General features: G+C 39.9%; 1 protein-coding gene across 3 annotated transcripts; it reads right to left on the bottom strand.

Moving 5' to 3' along the window:
* Positions 1-114: 114 nt before the first annotated feature.
* Positions 115-18433, bottom strand: LOC133619585 (uncharacterized). 3 transcript variants are annotated; one of them, XM_061980709.2, is made up of 2 exons: positions 17462-18432; positions 115-7577 (listed from the first exon to the last, which is right to left on the bottom strand). In XM_061980709.2, exons 1-2 carry the CDS (start codon positions 18050-18052, stop codon positions 7416-7418), a joined length of 753 nt encoding a protein of 250 aa, XP_061836693.2. In that variant the 5' UTR covers positions 18053-18432; the 3' UTR covers positions 115-7415. The 3 variants fall into 3 exon arrangements, with proteins under 3 accessions (XP_061836693.2, XP_061836694.2, XP_061836695.2); XM_061980710.2 differs by having other exon boundaries at positions 115-7563; positions 17462-18418; XM_061980711.2 differs by lacking the exon at positions 115-7577 and adding an exon at positions 10728-10919 and having other exon boundaries at positions 17462-18433.
* Positions 18434-20902: the final 2469 nt, after the last annotated feature.

Below are 20902 nucleotides of genomic sequence, written 5' to 3'. Positions count from 1 at the left end.
ACCCCAGAAGGGACAAGCGGTAGAAAATGGATGGATGGAGTTTACTAATGCGGTTTAATTGTATTTGATTTGATTGAAATAATGTGTTTGTTTGAGAATGGAAACTGGAAAATGTTTTTTGGGTAAAACAAAATCTTTATTAATCATGAAGCTTGCTGCTTTTCAACAAACACACAACATTGTTGCTGACAGGTTGAATAAAACACACTCAAGGCCTCAAACATGATTGTTTTAAGCTGCTGCAGTTGACAGTGAGTAATATGCCAATCTTCTATGGAGCTGCAAATATACACAAAATTATTGTTTTTACTATGTAAGCACATCGTCACTGAAATGCAGTCATGAAGGTAAAAAAAAGCACATTTCAAATGACCGGTGTGTTACATTTACACACATAACTTCTTACATAGTAAAAAGGTTGTTTTGGAAAACATTTACATGTATTTTACAAGCGGCCTCATTGATGTGTCTGACACTCAAGTCAAGTCATAAAAAGATAATTCCATCAAAAGCCTCATTCATGCTCATCAATTACAATCTTTTAGTTCATTCATAAGAATGTGTTGTCAAATAATAAGATATTTGAAAGACGTTTCATTAAAAATTGTTATAACAGCAAACAAAATATGACCCACTATTGGCTACACATTTTGTCTTTTAACTAGATAACAGACAGACAAATGTGTTGGTAGTAGAACATAACATAAAATATATCATGTTAGCACTGACAGCAATGCATGATCACTCAATTCACGTTGTTCCTGAACTCAGCTGATGATGTCGATCGTCTGAAGCTGTGCTGAAGTCATTTTCATATGCGGGTAATGAATTTATAATGAAAATAATGTGCAGGAAACAACTTATGCAGAAACTTTGGCCATCATATTGGCATAAAACAAGGCTTTCAGAACAAATCAATTTCATTTCAGGAGCTTTTAAAAGGACAGTGAAAAAAAAAAACTCATTAAGTTGCTAAAAAAAAAATCTGCCTTCTTCTCTTGGCCAAAACTCATGGATTCTTGTTCTTCCTGTTCTGTTGCGATTGGTTAAGGGCCGCATAGAACAGTGTTTTTCAACCTTTTCTGAGCCAAAGCACATTTTATACATTGAAGAAATCCGGAGGCACACCACCAGCATAAAACACAAAAAAATTTAACTCCGCAGCCGTTATTGACATTAAAAAGTCGTTCTCGCAATTGTTGGATATGAATTTAAACCATAACCAACCATGCATCACTATAGCTCTTGTCTCAAAGTAGGTGTACAGTCACGACCTGTCACAGCACGCCAATTGTCATGTCATGTATGGATGTACTTTGTGGACACCGTCTGCTCCACACGCTGTAAGTCTTTGCTGTCGTCCAGCATTCTGTTTTTGTTTACTTTGCAGCCATTTCAGTTTAAGTTTCATTCTGCAGAGCCATCTCTAAGCTTCAATGCCTTTTCTTAGCGTCACTCGTCTTTTGTTTATTTTTGGTTTAAGCATTAGTTACCTTTTCACCTGCACACTGCCTATCGCTGTCGTCTGCATAATGTGATCACGACAAACCATGTAACCAACATCTACAAAGCAATTAGCTTCCTGCTGCCACCTACTGATATGGAAGAGTATTACATGGTTAATCTGCCAATCTCTCGACAGTACAGACACTCAACAACGGCACATTTGCGGATTATAATTACTGGTTTGGCAAAAATATTTTTAACCCAATTAGGTGAAATTACATAATCTCCCACGGCACACCAGACAATATCTCACGGTACACTCGTGTGCCGCGGCACAGTGGTTGAAAAACACTGGCATAGAGCCATGCTTCCTCAAACAGTAAAGAACAATTTGGTATAAGTGGATAAATATTGGACAATCTGGCTAAATGTGTTCACCAAACAGAGAAGTAGTGATCGTGAGGTAGGTCTTACATCCCCGGAAAACTAAACATATTCCTGTTGATTCACGGTAGCATCAGATAGCATCTGTGAGCAGATAATACTGTATCATCTCTTTTTCTTTCGGACATATCAGGCCGGATCAGGTCTGTGGTGCATTCTTCACACATTCTTCACTCACGCTTTACGTGAGGGATGAGGCAAAAACTAACCCAGACCCACTGTAGATGCACAATTCTTACACCCTATTAACATAATAAAAAAAACGCTACTGAGCAGTGATTAGTGCTGGAAACCGGGAAAGTTGTCATACATGAAAAGTCACCTAAAGTTGTGACGAGAGGAATTCAAAACATTTCGTGGAAATCTCGTGACGTTCTCGTACTCGACCGTTCACTAGATTTAGAAGTTTGATAAAAATGAAAGCAGGGATCGTTTTAAAACCACACCAATCTCATCAGATGACACTTCCACATCATCGGAACCACTTTAGAAACATATACATAAGTCTGAAACTGTACACGTGTAGGATAGGAACACTTTACATCAGAGGTCTCAAACTCACAGCCCCTTGCTGTACGTCACATCATATTTTAGTGTAAATGCAGCCCGCGCACACTGGGCAGTTGCAAATAAAACAAAATTGTAGACAGAACACAAAATTCCGGTCCAAACACAAAAATGGCAACACAACAAATACACAGGGCAAGTACCACAAACAAAATATATCAACTCTTAACACCAAACTTTGGCAAATTTTCTCAAAACAAGTGCCGCAAAACATGCTGGGAGCCAGTGTTCTGTCAACATGCGCTACCCATTAAAACAGCGCATCAATGCTAAAGTTTTCCTCGAGCAAAGTATCAATCACAATTAACTACTTTGTGTAGACTTACATTGTGTAGACTGTGTCACTCGCCCTACAAGTAAGTCATTATTTTGATTTATATTTCTTTAAAGGAGACATATGTAAGAATTTAATGTCAAGTCATCATTAAATGGCCCTGATATATCAAAAGGCATTAATAAATCATGTTCTTTTCTAACACCTCTATAACTGATAACAGTAGTTCAGCAGGGATATACTCATTTCAAAATTAGATTTACAGCCCCGAAATCGTGTTATTGTTTTAATTTCGATGCCCCTCCCTCCACCGTTTAAACCAATTGGAAAGTCCATTAATGTGCCACATCCAGGTTGCCAGTTACGCACCGCCATCTTAGTATAGCTACTGCCACTGGTATAGTTACTAAATATGTCAGACCTTAGTAAATCTAAAAGACGTCGTTACGATTCTCAACTTATTCATGACAAAGCCAGGAACAAAACGAGGATTTGTATCAGGGATGGGTTTGAAAGATGGAGACGATTGAAGGCGGAGAAGATTTTTTCATCTGACGCCAAACTTGCTAAGTTCCTCCTTGATTGGTAAGTAAGGCAATTACGTTTCTTATTACTTGTACAAACCCCGTTTCCATATGAGTTGGGAAATTGTGTTAGATGTAAATATAAAGAGAATACAATAATTTGAAAATCCTTTTCAACCCATATTCAATGAATGACAAGATATTTGATGTTCAAACTCATAAACTTTTTTTTTTTTTTTTGCAAATAATAATTAACTTAGAATTTCATGGCTGCAACACGTGCCAAAGTAGTCGGGAAAGGGCATGTTCACCACTGTGTTACATCACCTTTTCTTTTAACAACACTCAAACGATTGGGAACTGAGGAAACTAATTGTTGAAGCTTTGAAAGTGGAATTCTTTCCCATTCTTGTTTTATGTAGAGCTTTAGTCGTTCAACAGTCCGGGGTCTCTGCTGTCGGAGTTTACGCTTCATAATGCACCACACATTTTCGATGGGAGACAGGTCTGGACTGCAGGCGGGCCAGGAAAGTACCCGCACTCTTTTTTTACGAAGCCACGCTGTTGTAACACGTGCTGAATGTGGCTTGGCATTGTCTTGCTGAAATAAGCAGGGGCGTCCATGAAAAAGATGGCGCTTAGATGGCAGCATATGTTGTTCCAAAACCTGTATGTACCTTTCAGCATTAATGGTGCCTTCCCAGATGTGTAAGTTACCCATGCCTTGGGCACTAATGCACCCCCATACCATCACAGATGCTGGCTTTTGAACTTTGCGTCAATAACAGTCTGGATGGTTCACTTCCCCTTTGGTCCGGATGACACAATGTCGAATATTTCCAAAAACAATTTGAAATGTGGACTCGTCAGACCACAGAACACTTTTCCACTTTGCATGAGTCCATCTTAGATGATCTCGGGCCCAGCGAAGCCGACGGCGTTTTTGGGTGTTGTTGATAAACGGTTTTCGCCTTGCATAGGAGAGTTTTAACTTGCACTTACAGATGTAGCTGTCAGTAACTGTAGTTACTGACAGTGGGTTTCTGAAGTGTTCCTGAGCCCATGTGGTGATATCCTTTACACACTGATGTCGCTTGTTGATGCAGTACAGCCTGAGGGATCGAAGGTCACAGGCTTAGCTGCTTACGTGCAGTGATTTCTCCAGATTCTCTGAACCCTTTGATGATATTACGGACCGTAGATGGTGAAATCCCTAAATTCCTTGCAATAGCTGGTTGAGAAAAGTTTTTCTTAAACTTTTCAACAATTTGCTCACGCATTTGTTGACAAAGTGGTGACCCTCGCCCCATCCTTGTTTCTGAATGACTGAGCATTTCATGGATTCTACTTTTATACCCAATCATGGCACCCACCTGTTCCCAATTTGCCTGTTCACCTGTGCTGGATGTTCAAATAAGTGTTTGATGAGCATTCCTCAACTTTATCAGTATTTATTGCCACCTTTCCCAACTTCTTTGTCACGTGTTGCTGGCATCAAATTCTAAAGTTAATGATTATTTGCAAAAAAAAAAAAATGTTTATCAGTTTGAACATCAAATATGTTGTCTTTGTAGCATATTCAACTGAATAAGGGGTGAAAATGATTTGCAAATCATTGTATTCCGTTTATATTTACATCTAACACAATTTCCCAACTCATATGGAAACGGGGTTTGTATTTTCACCATTGGTTGTAGTTCGTTTGAGTCTTTGTTTTCTGATAGTACTGACAATAATCATATGATTGCCATTTGTTGTGATATTGTACACAAGCATGACGTACTTCTTCTTGAAAAAAAGACTAATTTCTGTTTAAAATGTGTTGGTTAGAGATTTGTTATTGACAAAACACTTTTCTATTCAGCTATTATGGTCCCAGCACCTCAACCCCTAGTAAGAGGCAGTGGAAGTTGGAAGTTCCTTGGAGTAGCTCAGTCGATCGAGCTGGATTCGGCCGGGTATCTGGCAACCTCAGTCAGGGAGGAGGCTTGGGGGGGGGGGACTACAGAATTTTTACCATGATTGCAGTACCATTTCTGCCCAGATTACTACATAAGGCTCCTTTAATTGTGTCTTCTGACCAGTAAGCATTTAGACACTTAAGAGTGTAAGGAAGTTCCCAATGAGGCAAATAATGGTAGCCTACATTTTGTTTCCATCGAAAATAGTAAATGGTAGCTTTTTTTGACCAGGCAGCTCATTTTGTCAGAACACTGGCATCATTTCTGACCCAGCATGCTTTGCGGCATCTTTATGTAAATAGTTGCAAAAAGTACATGTTTAGAGTTTAAACCAGTGGTTCTGAACCTTGTTGGAGGTACCGAACCCCACCAGTTTCATATGCGCATTCACCGAACCCTTCTTTAGTGAAAAATAAAATGGTTTTTTTTCAAATTCAAGACAAAGTTATATGTTTTTGGTAACACTATAGTATGGGGAACATATTCTAAGTAACAAAGACTTAATTTAGAGTTATTTGGACACTAGGGGAACATATTCTAAGTAACAAAGACTAAATTTAGAGTTATTTGGACACTAGGGGAACATATTCTAAGTAACAAAGACTTAATTTAAGGTTATTTGGACACTAGGGGAACATATTCTAAGTAACAAAGACTTAATTTAGAGTTATTTGGACACTAGGGGAACATATTCTAAGTAATAAAGACTTAATTCAGAGTTATTTGGTTAGGGTTAGGGCCAGGGTTAGAGGGTTATGGTTATAATAAGGCCATGCCGAATAAGGCATTAATAAGTACTTAATAATGACTAGTTAAGAGCCAATATGTTACTAATTTGCATGTTAACAAACAACTAATTAAAGGTGAATATGTTCCCCATACTAAAGTGTTACCATGTTTTTTTACTGGTGCACAAAATGAACCGTGCATGAACATCACCTTGTTCAAAGAACAAAACCAACACAGTGCATAAACTCACAACAAATTACACACTTGCAAATCAGTGTGACTTCTGCTGTTGCCGTATCCGTAATACGCCGATAGGGAGAAGTTTGTATTTACACGATGAGTCGGGTGTGTTTTGACCTCCGCCGAACCCCTGAGGCCGGCTCACCGAACCCGTAGGGTTCGATCGAACCCAGGTTAAGAACCACTGGTTTAAACATATCATCCATCCTCCAATAGTGATAGTCGTTGCCCTAAGCAGGGGTCTTCAATGTTTTCCAGGCCAAGGACCCCCAAATAGATGTAGGCAGCCTGGCTAGCATGACTGTAATAATAGTATTATTTATTCATGTTTTTATTTCAAACTTACAAGGTGAGTATAATGGCCATGTCACTGCCATTTATAAACTACACAGCACTGTGTTGGATCAATGTCTTTTTGTAATTAAAGACATTTACATTTGTGGATAAATTGCGAGTGGGAATATAAAAGAATATATAAAAAATGTTCAATCAACCGAAAAATTTCATGACAACCCCTGCAGTATCTCTGCGGACCCCTGTTGAAGGCCCCTGACCTACAGAGTGTGTTTGTTAGCTAGTTGTTCCTTTAAGCAAGCTGAAGTGTCTCTGAAATTCTTCTGAATAACCCATTAGTGTCAAAATATAACTTTCCTTTTGTTTTGTTTTCTAATGCATACATTTTGTATTTACAATGAATTGAGGCCTTCCATAGCTAATGATCACTATAGCTGCTGAACAAGTTAATATGTCTGTCATAATTTGGTTAAAATATGATTATGAAGTGAATATTTGACGTGCCAGGTAAATTGAGTTTGAGACCCCTGCTTGAAAAGAAGCAGTATTTTGTGTGTTTCTATTAATAAAAAGCACATTTGTACAACATGTGTTTGACACTGCGAGCTACTGTTAAAATGGAGCTTCCTGTGTTTTTAGATTGTACATCCATTGACATTTGCATACTCGCTCCCTAATACTGCAAGGTGTCTTCTGACAAGTCTGAACACAAAAGAAAAACAAAAGTGCCTGGAGGATTAATTTCTTCACCCAAAACAAGTTGGATTATTCCCAATCACAAAAAAGTGTAGACCTAGTAGCTCCACTTTTCATCGCAAGCAGCTGCATTGCCATATTATTATTAATTAATATTGATTCCTTGTATGCAAGCTTGTCCTTCATGATGCTAATGAGTCATCGCAGTAGACTTGTGTCTTAACGTAAATACTCCATTGCTCACGATTTACACCTTCTCGACTGCTTTATCTTTGTCCTCATCTTCTTTCTTTTCTCCTGCATCCGCACATGATGCTTCAGCCTTGCCGTCATTTCCTCCATCTTTATCTCCATCAGATTCCTCTTCATCATCTTTGGAATCCTCATCCTGAAAGTACAAGACTGTGACAGTGCTGGGTCTCAAATGGAATGCTTGGGTCAGTACACTTCAATACGTAATACTGTGTACACTGTAGGGTTGGACGGTATACCGGTACTAATAACGTACCGTGATACTAATTGATTGAAATCGGTACTATACTGCCTTTGAAAATACCGGTACCATTCTTTCATCCTAATGCCGCTGTGCGGCGGTGACTACAGACCCAAGGCGCATGATGTTGATAGTGTCAAAACGCACACACAAGCAATAACACCTTCAAGTGGAAGAATGGCAAAAAACACAATTTCTACTGGTTAGCAAAGAGGGTGCGTGAAGCGCAATATGGAGGTATTTGGGCTTCAAAACCAACGGTAAAAGGTGATGCTTCAAACAAGGAAGCGCCGCGCTTCAAGTGTTGCTTTAAAACACGCCTCGCCAAACGTGGCGATTAGTATTATCACCTTTGCTTCAAACTTAGGTAAACATTTAAATAATGAACATTCAGATCTGCACAAGGAGTTTAAAGAGTGACAGGTAATAATGTAGTTGTTACACCTGTCCTGCTGTTTGGCTCCGGTGCAGACTGTCGTCAAGGAGCACAGGGCAGACGTTCCCTTTGGAGTCGATATTTTGGTCGGGGGTAACCCTTCACTTTACAATGGGTCTTCTAAGCTCTGCTTTCCTGTCAGTATTCGAGGCCGCCGATTTGTAACATTCTGGTTGCTTTATTATTAGTTTTGCGGGACATAACAGGATCCGTTATTTTTCTACTGCGCAGTGCATGTGCTACCTCTCCCTCTCTTTACTCACCCACGCACTCACTGATGTCATTCAGACAACACGTTGCCATTCTCACAAACACACGTACGCTACTCTCATAAGTTAACCAGCTCCCCTGCTGTGCAAATGTAATACGTAGACGCGCACACAGCTGCTTGGATGGATGCCAAATATTAGAGAAGTTAAGACCGCCCATCTAACGTCAACCAGTGCAAGTAAAATGGCTGAATTTGGTAAAAAATTGCTACAATTTGTGTTTCATCTTTAACAAATGTGTGTTTTACCTGCTACATGGCTTATCTATTTACATTTATCCATAGTTTTGTTTTTAGTATTTACTAATAATTGTATTTTTCTTAAAACACAGACCAGGATTGGTAACCATAAATCAAAAATAATTGAATAGTATATTAATAAAGCTTTTTTATTATATTCTAATCTAATTCTTGATTATGGAAAATTGTAAATTGCTCTTTGGGTGCAACAATGGGTTATACTTGTATAGCAAGAAAAACACAATGTGTTTAATGCCCTTTAATTTATATTTTAACCTTCTAAAATTGTTCTTTGAGTGCAACAGGAAACATATGTTTATTGTATTGTAAGCTTTTCTGTTAAAATAAAGCCAAAATTGAAATATTTTAGTAGTTCCCTTTATTTGGAAAAGTATCGATATACATTTTGGTACCGGTACAACCCTAGTACACTGTGTACTAAAATTCTGACTGTGTTAATGTTGACAGTGTAGTGCCGTCCCAAATCCATTACTGTCATTGTATACTTAGTGTACCTAAAATAATCGTATTGACCTTCTTTTCTCTCCTTTTCAGTGGTGAATTACGGCCACTTATCATCAACAGTTGGATTGCCTCATAAAATATCTGACTGCTTATCAGTGTTTCCCATACATTCATTTACTTGTGGCCGCCACAAGTAAAAAATGTATATTCATTTATTTTTTTTAGATTTTACATTTGAGAACAGGCATCCGTAGTTAGCCGACAGAGTGCAGAATAGCGAACTAGACTAGTAGTACGTTAGCCGTCAATATTTGTTTCCACAGTTTGGTGACTATATTTCGGTGAGTAGAAATGCATTTTCTGTTTAATGTCAAATTTCTTCCTTCAGAATCAAATTTGTTAAAGAGTAAATGCTAATCTTGTTAGCCTGTCAATGAGATTGTCCATTGTATGTTAGCATTAAGCTAGCAGCACAAGTGAAATGACTGAATTTTGTAACAAATTGGTACAATTTGTGTTTTATCTTTAACAATGTGTGTTTCACCTTCTACATGTCTTATCTGTGTAGTTTCAGCCATAGTATTGTTTTTAGTATTTGCTAATTATTTTATTTGTCTTAAAGCACAGACCAAGAGTGGCCACTATAAATCATGAGGCATTTAATACAATGTCAGTAAAGCTTTTTATTCTATTTCAACCTAATCCTAAATTATGGCAGACTGTATTTAATATATACATTTGTAAGTTGTTCTTTGAGTGCAACAAGAAAAACTTAATGCGTATAATGCCTTTTAATTTTTATTTTAATCTTCCGAAATTGTTCCACGGTATTCCGGTTTCAAGGTCTTCACAATAATACTGTGACTGTCACAGTCATCAAAATCTAGCCATAACTATTTGAGTTATGTTGCTAGCAAATAGACAAACAAACCCTGGCGAAAACACAACCTCTTTGGCGTAGGTAAGAAAGTCTACATTCTGCAAAGCAATGTGTGCCACTTTCGTCTTGAGCGTTTCCGAGGCGACACAGAGCCAGCCTGTCACATCGCACTGCACGGAGGTAATCACCAAAATAAAATGTTCAATGCCAGAAATATGAGGAAACTGAAAAACTGCCTAACAAATCCTCAATCTATCATTCATTTTCTACCTCTTGTCTCTCTCGATGTCGCAGGGTTGCTGGAGCCTATTTGCACTCTGGCGGAAAACCGTGTACACTCGAGACACGTCGAGACCTCACAAACTGTCATCCAGAATATGTATTTGAAGCCAGCGAAGCTAAGCATCAGTTTGTGAGGTATTTACATTATTAAAAGTTAAAGGGACACGCGGTAGAAAAGGGATAGATGGATAATTAGTTAACTTTTCTGAGAAACAGCATTTTCCAGACAGATATAAACATGTCCACTGCGGAGGACACGGTTTCTCATAAAGTAAAAGTTGAAAGACACTAAAGTGAACATTATTGTTTTACACTTGTTAAACTGGATGTTTACATTGTCACTTAATTTTTTTTAAATATTTGAAACTCTGCACAATTCTTTGCACTTAAAAATGTATGTTTATAGTAATAAATGAGTAGAACATTTTAGCATTATGTTTGTGTTCAATTACGCTAAGTGTTCTTATCCTAAACATTCCTGCCACTTTTTAAATCTTTTTTTTTTTACATATACCACAATAATATTGTACCATGTCCTTAATACCGTTACATCTTTCTGCCTTGGTTCTTGGTGGGGGCGGTTGCATTTCTTTTCCCCTCCTGTCTTCTCCCTGCTTGCTCTCTTTGTCTTGTCCTGTCTACACTTTTTGGAGCCTCTTTCTCTGCGCTGTCCTCCAAATCTAAACACCAGACATGGAATTGATTAGCTGGACTCTCGACTCAATTGACAAAATCTTTTCGACGAGGAAAAGAGGTTCTGGGGAGCCTGGCTGCCCTGACGGAACCATTGCTGCGGGGTACGTGAGAGACTCCTGGGTGAAATGGTAAATCATGTGCCTCTAAGTGCTGTCCGTCGAGGACATGGAAGACATCTACCTTCTCCTCTCTGGTCAACAAAAGCACCATGAAGATTCTAGCGGGAACTCTCATTCAACCCTTTTTGATTACGCATGCACCTCTTGGTACCCCAGCACCTCCAGTACCCTCAAATCTAGACTCCAAACATCCCAGAACAAGCTAGTCAGGTTACTTCTAGACCTCCACCCCAGATCACACCTCACTCCTACCCACTTCTCCAAAGTGGGCTGGCTCAGGGTGGACAGAGTAAAACAACTTGCACTGAGCCTAGTCTATAAAATCCGCTACACCTCCCTGATACCGAAGTACATGTCAAACTACTTCCATAACGTAAATGACCGCCATAACCACAACACCAGGGGGAACTCCACTAACCACGTTAAACCCAGATTCCGATCTAACAAAGGTCTTAACTCATTCTCCTTCTATGCCACATCAATGTGGAATGCACTCCCAACAAGTGTAAAAAAAAGTGCATCTCTACACTCCTTCAAAACCGCACTAAAAGAACACCTCCAGGCAACTACAACCCTAGGCTAACACCCTCCCCCCACCACATCCCACCTCCCCGGATTGTAAATAATCAATTGTAAATAATCAAATGTATATACTTGTTCTTATGCTTTCTGAGCTCACTATGTTCACTACTCGCTGTACATATCCTACCAAGCCAGACCTACACTGTTTCAATGTCCATTTCTCAGATGATATAATTGTTGATGACTGAAGTGCTGATATCAACCAAACCTAACCCCCCCGGATTGTAAATAATACAAATAATTCAATGTATTTACTCTGATGATTAACTTGTGTGATGACTGTATTATGCTGATAGTATATATTTATACCATGAATTGATTAACGTGGACCCCGACTTAAACAAGTTGAAAAACGTATTGGGGTGTTACCATTTAGTGGTCAATTGTACGGAATATGTACTGTACTGTGGAATCTACTAATAAAAGTCTCAATCAATCAATCAATCAAAGCAGACCCATTAACAGTTAAAGCAGACCTGGGCAAATTAAGGCCCGGGGGCCACATGCGGCCCGTTAAGCTTTTCAATCTGGCCCGCCGGACATTCTCAAATCATTTTTTTAAATGTTTAAGATGGAAAGTGTAGCTGCCATTATGATGTGCAGTGATGTTTCCTAATGACCGTAAGTCTTCAACTATACTAAGTCTTTCAATGGTTGAAATCTGCGCTTATAGATGATATACCAGTTACTATGGTAATCTAATTAGTTACTATGGTCATCTAATTAGTTACTATGGTCATATAATTAGTTACTATGGTAGTCTACGTCAGTAGTTCTCAACCTTTTTTCAGTGATGTACCCCCTGTGAACATTTTTTTTAGTCAAGTACCCCCTAATCAGAGCAAAGCATTTTTGGTTGGAAAAAAAAGAGATAAAGAAGTAAAATACAGCATTATGTCATCAGTTTCTGATTTATTAAATTGTATAACAGTGCAAAATATTGCTAATTTGTTGTGGTCTTTCTTGAACTATTTGGAAAAAAAGATGTAAAAATAACTAAAAACCTTGTTGAAAAATAAACAAGTGATTCAATTATAAATAAAGATTTCTACACATAGAAGTAATCATCAACTTAAAGTGCCCTCTTTGGGGATTGTAATAGAGATCCTTCTGGATTCATGAACTTAATTCTAAACATTTCTTCACAAAAAAAGAAATCTTTAACATCAATATTTATGGAACATGTCCACAAAAAATCTAGCTGTCAACACTGAATATTGCATTGTTGCATTTCTTTTCAGTTCTTTTTGACAGACATTTTTTTTAAATCCCACGTACCCCTTGGCATACCTTCAAGTACCCCCAGGGGTACGGGTACCCCCATTTGAGAACCACTGATCTACGTCACAGCAGCTCAGACGAGCACAGCAGTGTGGGCGGGAAGCGTTTCCACAGACGCAGAAGGAGATTTTCACAACTGAGTTCTAAAGCTTAGTGATATATCAGATATATCAGATTGTAGGTGGGTTTATTTTGTACCCTTCGCGTTCATATTTCACTGTTTGTTGCATTTTTGTTGCGTTTCACTTGATTGTAAAATATGTCCATCGAATGGGGGTGTGACGTTCATATTTCGTCAATATTCAGTGTTTTATCATTCATAGAAAAATTTAAAATTCCATTACGTTTTTTAAGGCAGTCTGTCATAACGTTTTTAGCATTCAATCAGACATTATTGTGAGGTTTTGTATTAGTGTCCCTAACAATAGATATACCGGCCCCCAGACACATTTTTTTTCTCTAAATGTGGCCCCTGAGTCAAAATAATTGCCCAGGCCTGTGTTAAAGGCCTACTGAAACCCACTACTACCGACCACGCAGTCTGATAGTTTATATATCGATGAAATCTTAACATTGCAACACATGCCAATACGGCCGGGTTAACTTATAAAGTGCAATTTTAAATTTCCTGCGAAACTTCCGGTTGAAAATGTCTAGGTATGATGACGTTTGCGCGTGATGTCGATGGTTGAAACGGAAGTATTGGGACGCCATTGTATCCAAGAAAAAAAGCTCAGTTTTCATCGCAAAATTCCACAGTATTCTGGACATCTGTGTTGGTGAATCTTTTGCAATTTGTTTAATGAACAATGGAGACTGCAAAGAAGAAAGCTGTAGATGCGATCGGTGTATTAGCGTCTGGCTACAGCAACACAACCAGGAGGACTTTGACTTGGATAGCAGACGCGCTATCCGACGCTAGCCGCCGACCGCATCGATGATCGGTTGAAGTCCTTCGTCGCTCCGTCAAACGCTGGAACGCAGGTGAGCTTCGGTGTTGATGAGCAGATGAGGGTTGGCGTAGGTGGAGAACTAATGTTTTTATCATAGCTCTGTCGAGGTTCGTAGCTAAGTTAGATTCAATGGCGTCGTTAGCAACAGCATTGTTAAAGGGGAACATTATCACCAGACCTATGTAAGCGTCAATATTAAGGCTGAAACGACGCGTCGACGTAGTCGACGTCATCGGTTACGTAAATACGTCGACGCCGTTTTTGTGCGTCGGCGCGTCGCATATTTACGTCACACTACTTTACTGTCATGGCGGAGCGCAAAGCAGACGATGCGAGCGAGGGGAAAAAAGCACGCCAAAAGTCGTCAAAAGTGTGGGAGTATTTCAATAAACGGCCTAATAATGTTGTTGTATGCACACTGTGTCGAGCGGAAATGGCCTATCATAGCAGCACAACGGCTATGAACGAACATTTGAAAAGAAAACCCCCGACAGCGTTCTTGCCATCACCATCAACAAGTCAATCGTCCGCGTGCGTATACGTTGTCATTATTACACAAAAACATGAATGTGTCATTTGTATTTGCGTTGTAAATTCATAAACTAAAGCACCGTTTCGCTCTGAGAGGCGCGTTTGGCGTGCCTGTTCAGTGTTTACAAAGACGCGCTCCTCTTTAACGCTGTGGAGAGGCGGCGGCGGCGAGGCGGGGCGCGCCGGGAGCGACGCCGCAATCGTGCCCAGGTGCGCGATCCGCGCAGTTGGAAGAGAAAAGACTTTGTGTAAAATTAAAAGATTGTAAACCTGGCAAAGCCGTCTGGCGTTCAGTCTGTCGGTCCTGAAAGAACCCCACGGCACAAGACGTGTCACAAACGCTAACGTTAATTAGTTGTGCAAATACCTTTTACAACATTAACAGTTACATATACTATGTACAAACGAACAATTAACTTTCACTTTAATCATACTATCATTGTTGTGTTATTAAGCAAAATAAGCAATACTTTTACTTTTGTTGAAATGTTTACACTGTACACTTTTTTGTATTGGATGTTTAGCTTTATTTTTGCACATTTTAGCAAATAAGCAATACTTTTACTTTTGTTGAAATGTTTACACTTGTTACAGAATATTTCCGTTTTGCACTTTTTTGTATTGGATGTTTATCTTTATTTTTGCAAATTTTAAAGCAAAATAAGCAATACTTTTACTTTTGAAATGCTTATACTATTCCAGAATATTAAGATTTGCACTGGATGTTTACTTTTATATTTGCACATTAAAAAGCAAATAAGCTACTTTTAATTTTGTTAAATGTTAAAAGTTTTAAATGTTTACATTGTTACAGAATATTTTGTCATGTTGTTGTCAATGTTGACTGAGTGGCCATACTTTTTTTTTTGTAAATAAAAGCCATGCCTTTTGAAAAAACTGCCCTACATTTATTTTTTCCCCTTCATTTTAAATAAATAAAAAAATCGGTAAAAGGAAAAATAATCTATAGATTAATCGAAAAAATAATCTATAGATTAACCGATTAATCGAAAAAAATAATCTATAGATTAATCGATAGAAAAATAATCGTTAGCTGCAGCCCTAGTCAATATATACCTTGATGTTGCAGAAAAAAGACCATATATTTTTTTAACGGATTTCCGAACTTTAAATGGGTGAATTTTGGCGAATTAAACGCCTTTCTAATATTCGCTCTCGGAGCAATGACGTCACAACGTGGCGTCACATCGGGAAGCAATCCGCCATTTTCTCAAACACCGAGTCAAATCAGCTCTGTTATTTTCCGTTTTTTTCGACTGTTTTCCGTACCTTGGAGACATCATGCCTCGTCAGTGTGTTGTCGGAGGGTGTAACAACACGAACAGGGACGGATTCAAGTTGCACCAGTGGCCCAAAGATGCAAAAGTGGCAAGAAATTGGACGTTTGTTCCGCACACTTTACCGACGAAAGCTATGCTACGACAGAGATGGCAAGAATGTGTGGATATCCTGCGACACTCAAAGCAGATGCATTTCCAACGATAAAGTCAAAGAAATCTTCCGCAAGACCCCCATTGAATCTGCCGGAGTGTGTGAGCAATTCAGGGACAAAGGCCCTCGGTAGCACGGCAAGCAATGGCGGCAGTTTGTTCCCGCAGACGAGCGAGCTAAACCCCCTGGATGTCTTGGCTCACACCGTCCCTTAAACTGGACAGATCAGCTTTCAGGAAAAGAGTGCGGATGAGGGTATGTCTAGAGAATATATTAATTGATGAAAATTGGGCTGTCTGCACTCTCAAAGTGCATGTTGTTGCCAAATGTATTTCATATGCTGTAAACCTAGTTCATAGTTGTTAGTTTCCTTTAATGCCAAACAAACACATACCAATCGTTGGTTAGAAGGCAATCGCCGAATTCGTCCTCGCTTTCTCCCGTGTCGTTGGCTGTCGTGTCGTTTTCGTCGGTTTCGCTTGCATACGGTTCAAACCGATATGGCTCAATAGCTTCAGTTTCTTCTTCAATTTCGTTTTCGCTACCTGCCTCCACACTACAACCATCCGTTTCAATACATTCGTAATCTGTTGAATCGCTTAAGCCGCTGAAATCCGAGTCTGAATCCGAGCTAATGTCGCTATAGCTTGCTGTTCTTTCCGCCATGTTTGTTTGTGTTGGCTTCACTATGTGACGTCACAGGAAAATGGACGGGTGTTTATAACGATGGTTAAAATCAGGCACTTTGAAGCTTTTTTTAGGGATATTGCGTGATGGGTAAAATTTTGAAAAAAACTTCGAAAAATATAATAAGCCACTGGGAACTGATTTTTAATGGTTTTAACCATTCTGAAATTGTGATAATGTTCCCCTTTAAGCTTCGCCAGGCTGGAAAGCATTAACCGTGTAGTTACAGGTCCATGGTTTAATAGTATGGTTGATTTTCTGTCTAGCCTTCCAGTCAGGGGTTTATTTCTTTTGTTTCTATCTGCAGTTAAGCCCGATGCTATCACGTTAGCTCCGTAGCTAAAGTGCTTCACCGATGTATTGTCGTGGAGATAAAAGTCACTGTGAATGTCCATTTCGCGTTCTCGACTCTCATTTGCAAGAGGATATAGTATCCGAGGTGGTTAAAAATACAAATCCATGATCCACAATAGAAAAAGGAGAGAGTGTGGAATCCAATGAGCCCTTGTACCTAAGATGTGTCCTGCACTGCACTCTAATACTTCACTCTCACGTTCCTCATCCACAAATCTTTCATCCTGGCTCAAATTAATAGGGTAATCGTCGCTTTCTCGGTCCCATTCGCTCTCGCTGCTGGTGTAAACAATGGGGAAATGTGAGGAGACTTTCAACTAGTGACGTCACGCTACTTCCGGTACAGGCAAGGCTTTTTTTTTTATCAGCGACCAAAAGTTGCGAACTTTATCGTCGTTGTTCTATACTAAATCCTTTCAGCAAAAATATGGCAATATCGCGAAATGATCAAGTATGACACATAGAATGGATCTGCTATCCCCGTTTAAATAAAAAAAATCATTTCAGTAGGCCTTTAAAGGGTCTGCTTCGCCATGTGCGTGGGACGATGTTCCACAAGTGGGTTACCTGTTTGACACGGTTCCACCTGCGACTCGGAACCCGGGCCTTCATCCTCTTGGACAGCGCCAGCAGCTTGTTGTGTCTTTGTCTCCTCTTGGCCTTCTCAGTCGCTTCTTTTTTCCGCTTCTCGTCCGCGCCGTCCGAGTCCGAATCATCTTGTCGCTGGAGCCGACTCCTCTTCCGTGGCGGCCCCATCTTCTTCACTTGACTTGCATCATCCTTCTTCTTCTTCCCCCCATCACCACCATCATCATCATCATCATCATCATCTTTGCCAGTGCTGGAAGATGAGGATGAGGACGAGGATGAGGACGAGCTGTCCCGTCCTCCCAGGAAGGACCGCTTCTTGCGAGTCACGGAGCGGCTGTGGTCGCTGGAAGTGTCCCCGGAGTCAGTCCTTTTCCACTCGTCCTGGTCGCTGTCCTCAGGGGAGCTGTGGAAGTCGGACTGGGACCTGGAGGACGAGGACGAGGAGAAGGAGCCTTCGTCACTGTCGTCCAGGATGGACGCGGGCAAGCCGATCTCCCTCTTCTTCGACAGGTCGGTCTTGGTTTTGCGCATTGAAGCGAACATTTTGCGCTTGTACAAACTCTCCATGTTTGCACACGCAGCGTGACGCCACTGACATCAAACAACAAGTACGCTGACTACACGCTAAGCTAGCGGCTAAAAGTCTAAATGGGAGCTCGACCAGAAAAACTTGCCGCCGCAAACTACTTTCCGTGACGTTACTTATATGTAGAAGCTGTCGTTCGGTATTAGAATGAAGATTTATGAGTAGGATTCAAGAGCGAAATTGCTCACATTCTCTTCTTGCTAGCAGTGTTATTGTTGTGGGATCTGCTTCTTCTTCGCGGGAATGAATACAACAATAACTCACAGCGCCTCCGTGCGGCATTAAAAAAAATGATTTATTGAGGTGCCCAATGTGTCTGCGCATGCGCTAAAGTATCGGAAACCACGATTTGTCCACGCATGCGAGAAGATTACATCACTTAATACTTTAAAGCAGGGGTGTCAAACTCAAATACAGAGTGGGCCAACATTCTAAACTGAACAAAGCCACGGGCCAAATTAACCTTTAAATAGGGACCTAAACAAGTTTTGCATTGAATATTGAACAAGCAAGGCTTATATAACTTTATAGTGACATGCAAAATCGAGTTTCAAATAATAATAATAATAATAATAAAAAAATATCAATGGCATATCAAATAAAATAAAAATAAAAATGTAATGCCTCTTTTCTATTTGCAGCCTTCTGAGGTAAATATCAAAATAAACTTTTTCCACAGGCTAATAATAAATTTGGGTTGGGTTTGGTTGTTATCATCAGTCATCAACAATTGAGAACAGAGAAATGGATATTGAAACAGTGTAGGTCTGACTTGGTAGGATATGTACAGCAAGTAGTGGGCAGAGAGAGAGAGAGAGAGAGAGAGAGAGAGAGAGAGAGAGAGAGAGAGAGAGAGAGAGAGAGAGAGAGAGAGAGAGAGAGAGAGAGAGAGAGAGAGAGAGAGAGAGAGAGAGAGAGAGAGAGAGAGAGAGAGAGAGAGAGAGAGAGAGAGAGAGAGAGAGAGAGAGAGAGAGAGAGAGAGAGAGAGAGAGAGAGAGAGAGAGAGAGAGAGAGAGAGAGAGAGAGAGAGAGAGAGAGAGAGAGAGAGAGAGAGAGAGAGAGAGAGAGAGAGATCAGAAGGCATAAGAAAAAGTATCTGCATTTGATTGTTTACATTTGATTATTAACAATCCGGGGAGGGTGTTAGTTTAGGGTTGTAGCTGCCTGGAGGTGAACTTTTATTGCGGTTTTGAAGGAGGATAGAGATGCACTTTCTTTTATACCTGTTGGGAGCGCACATCAAGGGTATATTAAATAACATTTAAATAAAAAATGTAATGCCTCTTTTCGATTTGCAGCCTTCTGAGGTAAATATCAACATTAACTTGGTGGGCGGAGGCGGGGTTGGGGAGGCGGGGTTTGGTGGTAGCTGGGGGTGTATATCGTAGCGTACCGGAAGAGTTAGTGCTGCAAGGGGTTCCGGGTATTTGTTCTGTTGTGTTTATGTTGTGTTACGGTGCGGATGTTCTCCCGAAATGTGTTTGTCATTCTTGTTTGGTGTGGGTTCACAGTGTGGCGCATATTTGTAACAGTGTTAAAGTTGTTTATACGGCCACCCTCAGTGTGACCTGTTTGGCTGTTGACCAAGTATGCTTGCATTCACTTGTGTGTGTGTAAAAGCCGCATATATTATGTGACTGGGCCAGCACGCTGTTTGTATGGAGGAAAAGCGGACGTGACGACAGGTTGTAGAGGACGTTGAAGGCAGTGCCTTTAAGGCATGCCCCCAATATTGTTGTCCGGGTGGAAATCGGGAGAAATTCGGGAGAATGGTTGCCCCGGGAGATTTTCGGGAGGGGCACTGAAATTCTGGAGTCTCCCGGGAAAATCGGGAGGGTTGGCAAGTATGAGTATTAGCGGTGAATGCGGTGTTACAGCGGCACTGCCGCTGTATAATACCGGCGGGCCAGCTCTAATGTTAATTTGATATTGCCTCAAGGGCCAAATGAAATTACACGGCGGGCCAAATTTGGCCCGCGGGCCAGAGTTTGACACCCATGCTTTAAAGTGTAGGTTTTAATTTAATTTTAATTTTATGTTACCTGCACCTTATGTAACATGCATAAAGAGACTGTTTACCACCTGTTATGGACTTGTGAAAGCACTCGATCACTATGGCAGGGCATCTGTCGCTTCATCCTGGACAATATTCATGACAAATGTGTGCTTTGTTTTAAAGATGTGCTATTTGGATTTACATTGTCCATCCATCCATTTTCTACCGCTTGTCCCTTTTGGGGTCGCGGGGGGTGCTGGAGCCTATCTCAGCTGCATTCGGGCGGAAGGCGGGGTACACCCTGGACAAGTCGCCACCTCATCGCAGGGCCAACACAGATAGACAGACAACATTCACACTCACATTCACACACTAGGGCCAATTTAGTGTTGCTTTGCAACCTCATTATACTATTGGCTAAGTTATATATTCATAAATGTAAGTTTCTCAATACCCGACCTGTTTTTTGTGCCTTTAAAAAAGATTTAGAACTCTACATTAAAACACTCTCTACCTCTAACAACCAAAAAGCTGTGAAAACGATGATGCTGTGTTCCATATTTAAATTGTTTACTGAGATTGAGTGAGCCTATGGCTTTGCACTTTGTTTATTATATATATATATATATATATATATATATATATATATATATATATATATATATATATATTGCATTCTATTTTAGTTACTTTGAATTTACAACCCCCTGGCGCTGTTTTGTACTGTTTTTGTACTTACTTTGATTAATATTTTCAACTGTTTGTAAATGTTGAAATTTACAAATAAAGGTTTACAAAAAAAATAAATAATAATAATAATTAAAATTTTATTTTA

Source organism: Nerophis lumbriciformis, linkage group LG20, assembly GCF_033978685.3.
Source record: "Nerophis lumbriciformis linkage group LG20, RoL_Nlum_v2.1, whole genome shotgun sequence".
NCBI lineage: Eukaryota > Metazoa > Chordata > Actinopteri > Syngnathiformes > Syngnathidae > Nerophis > Nerophis lumbriciformis.
This window is presented reverse-complemented; position numbering and strand designations above follow the sequence as displayed.

Excerpts from the sequence above, each read along its gene's own strand:
- LOC133619585 (XM_061980709.2), bottom strand. The coding sequence starts at position 18,052 with ATGGAGAGTTTGTACAAGCGCAAAATGTTCGCTTCAATGCGCAAAACC. Across the intron at positions 7,578-17,461 it reads GGTGGAACCGTGTCAAACAG|TCTTGTACTTTCAGGATGAG; the intron begins GTAACCCACTTG and ends GCACTGTCACAG.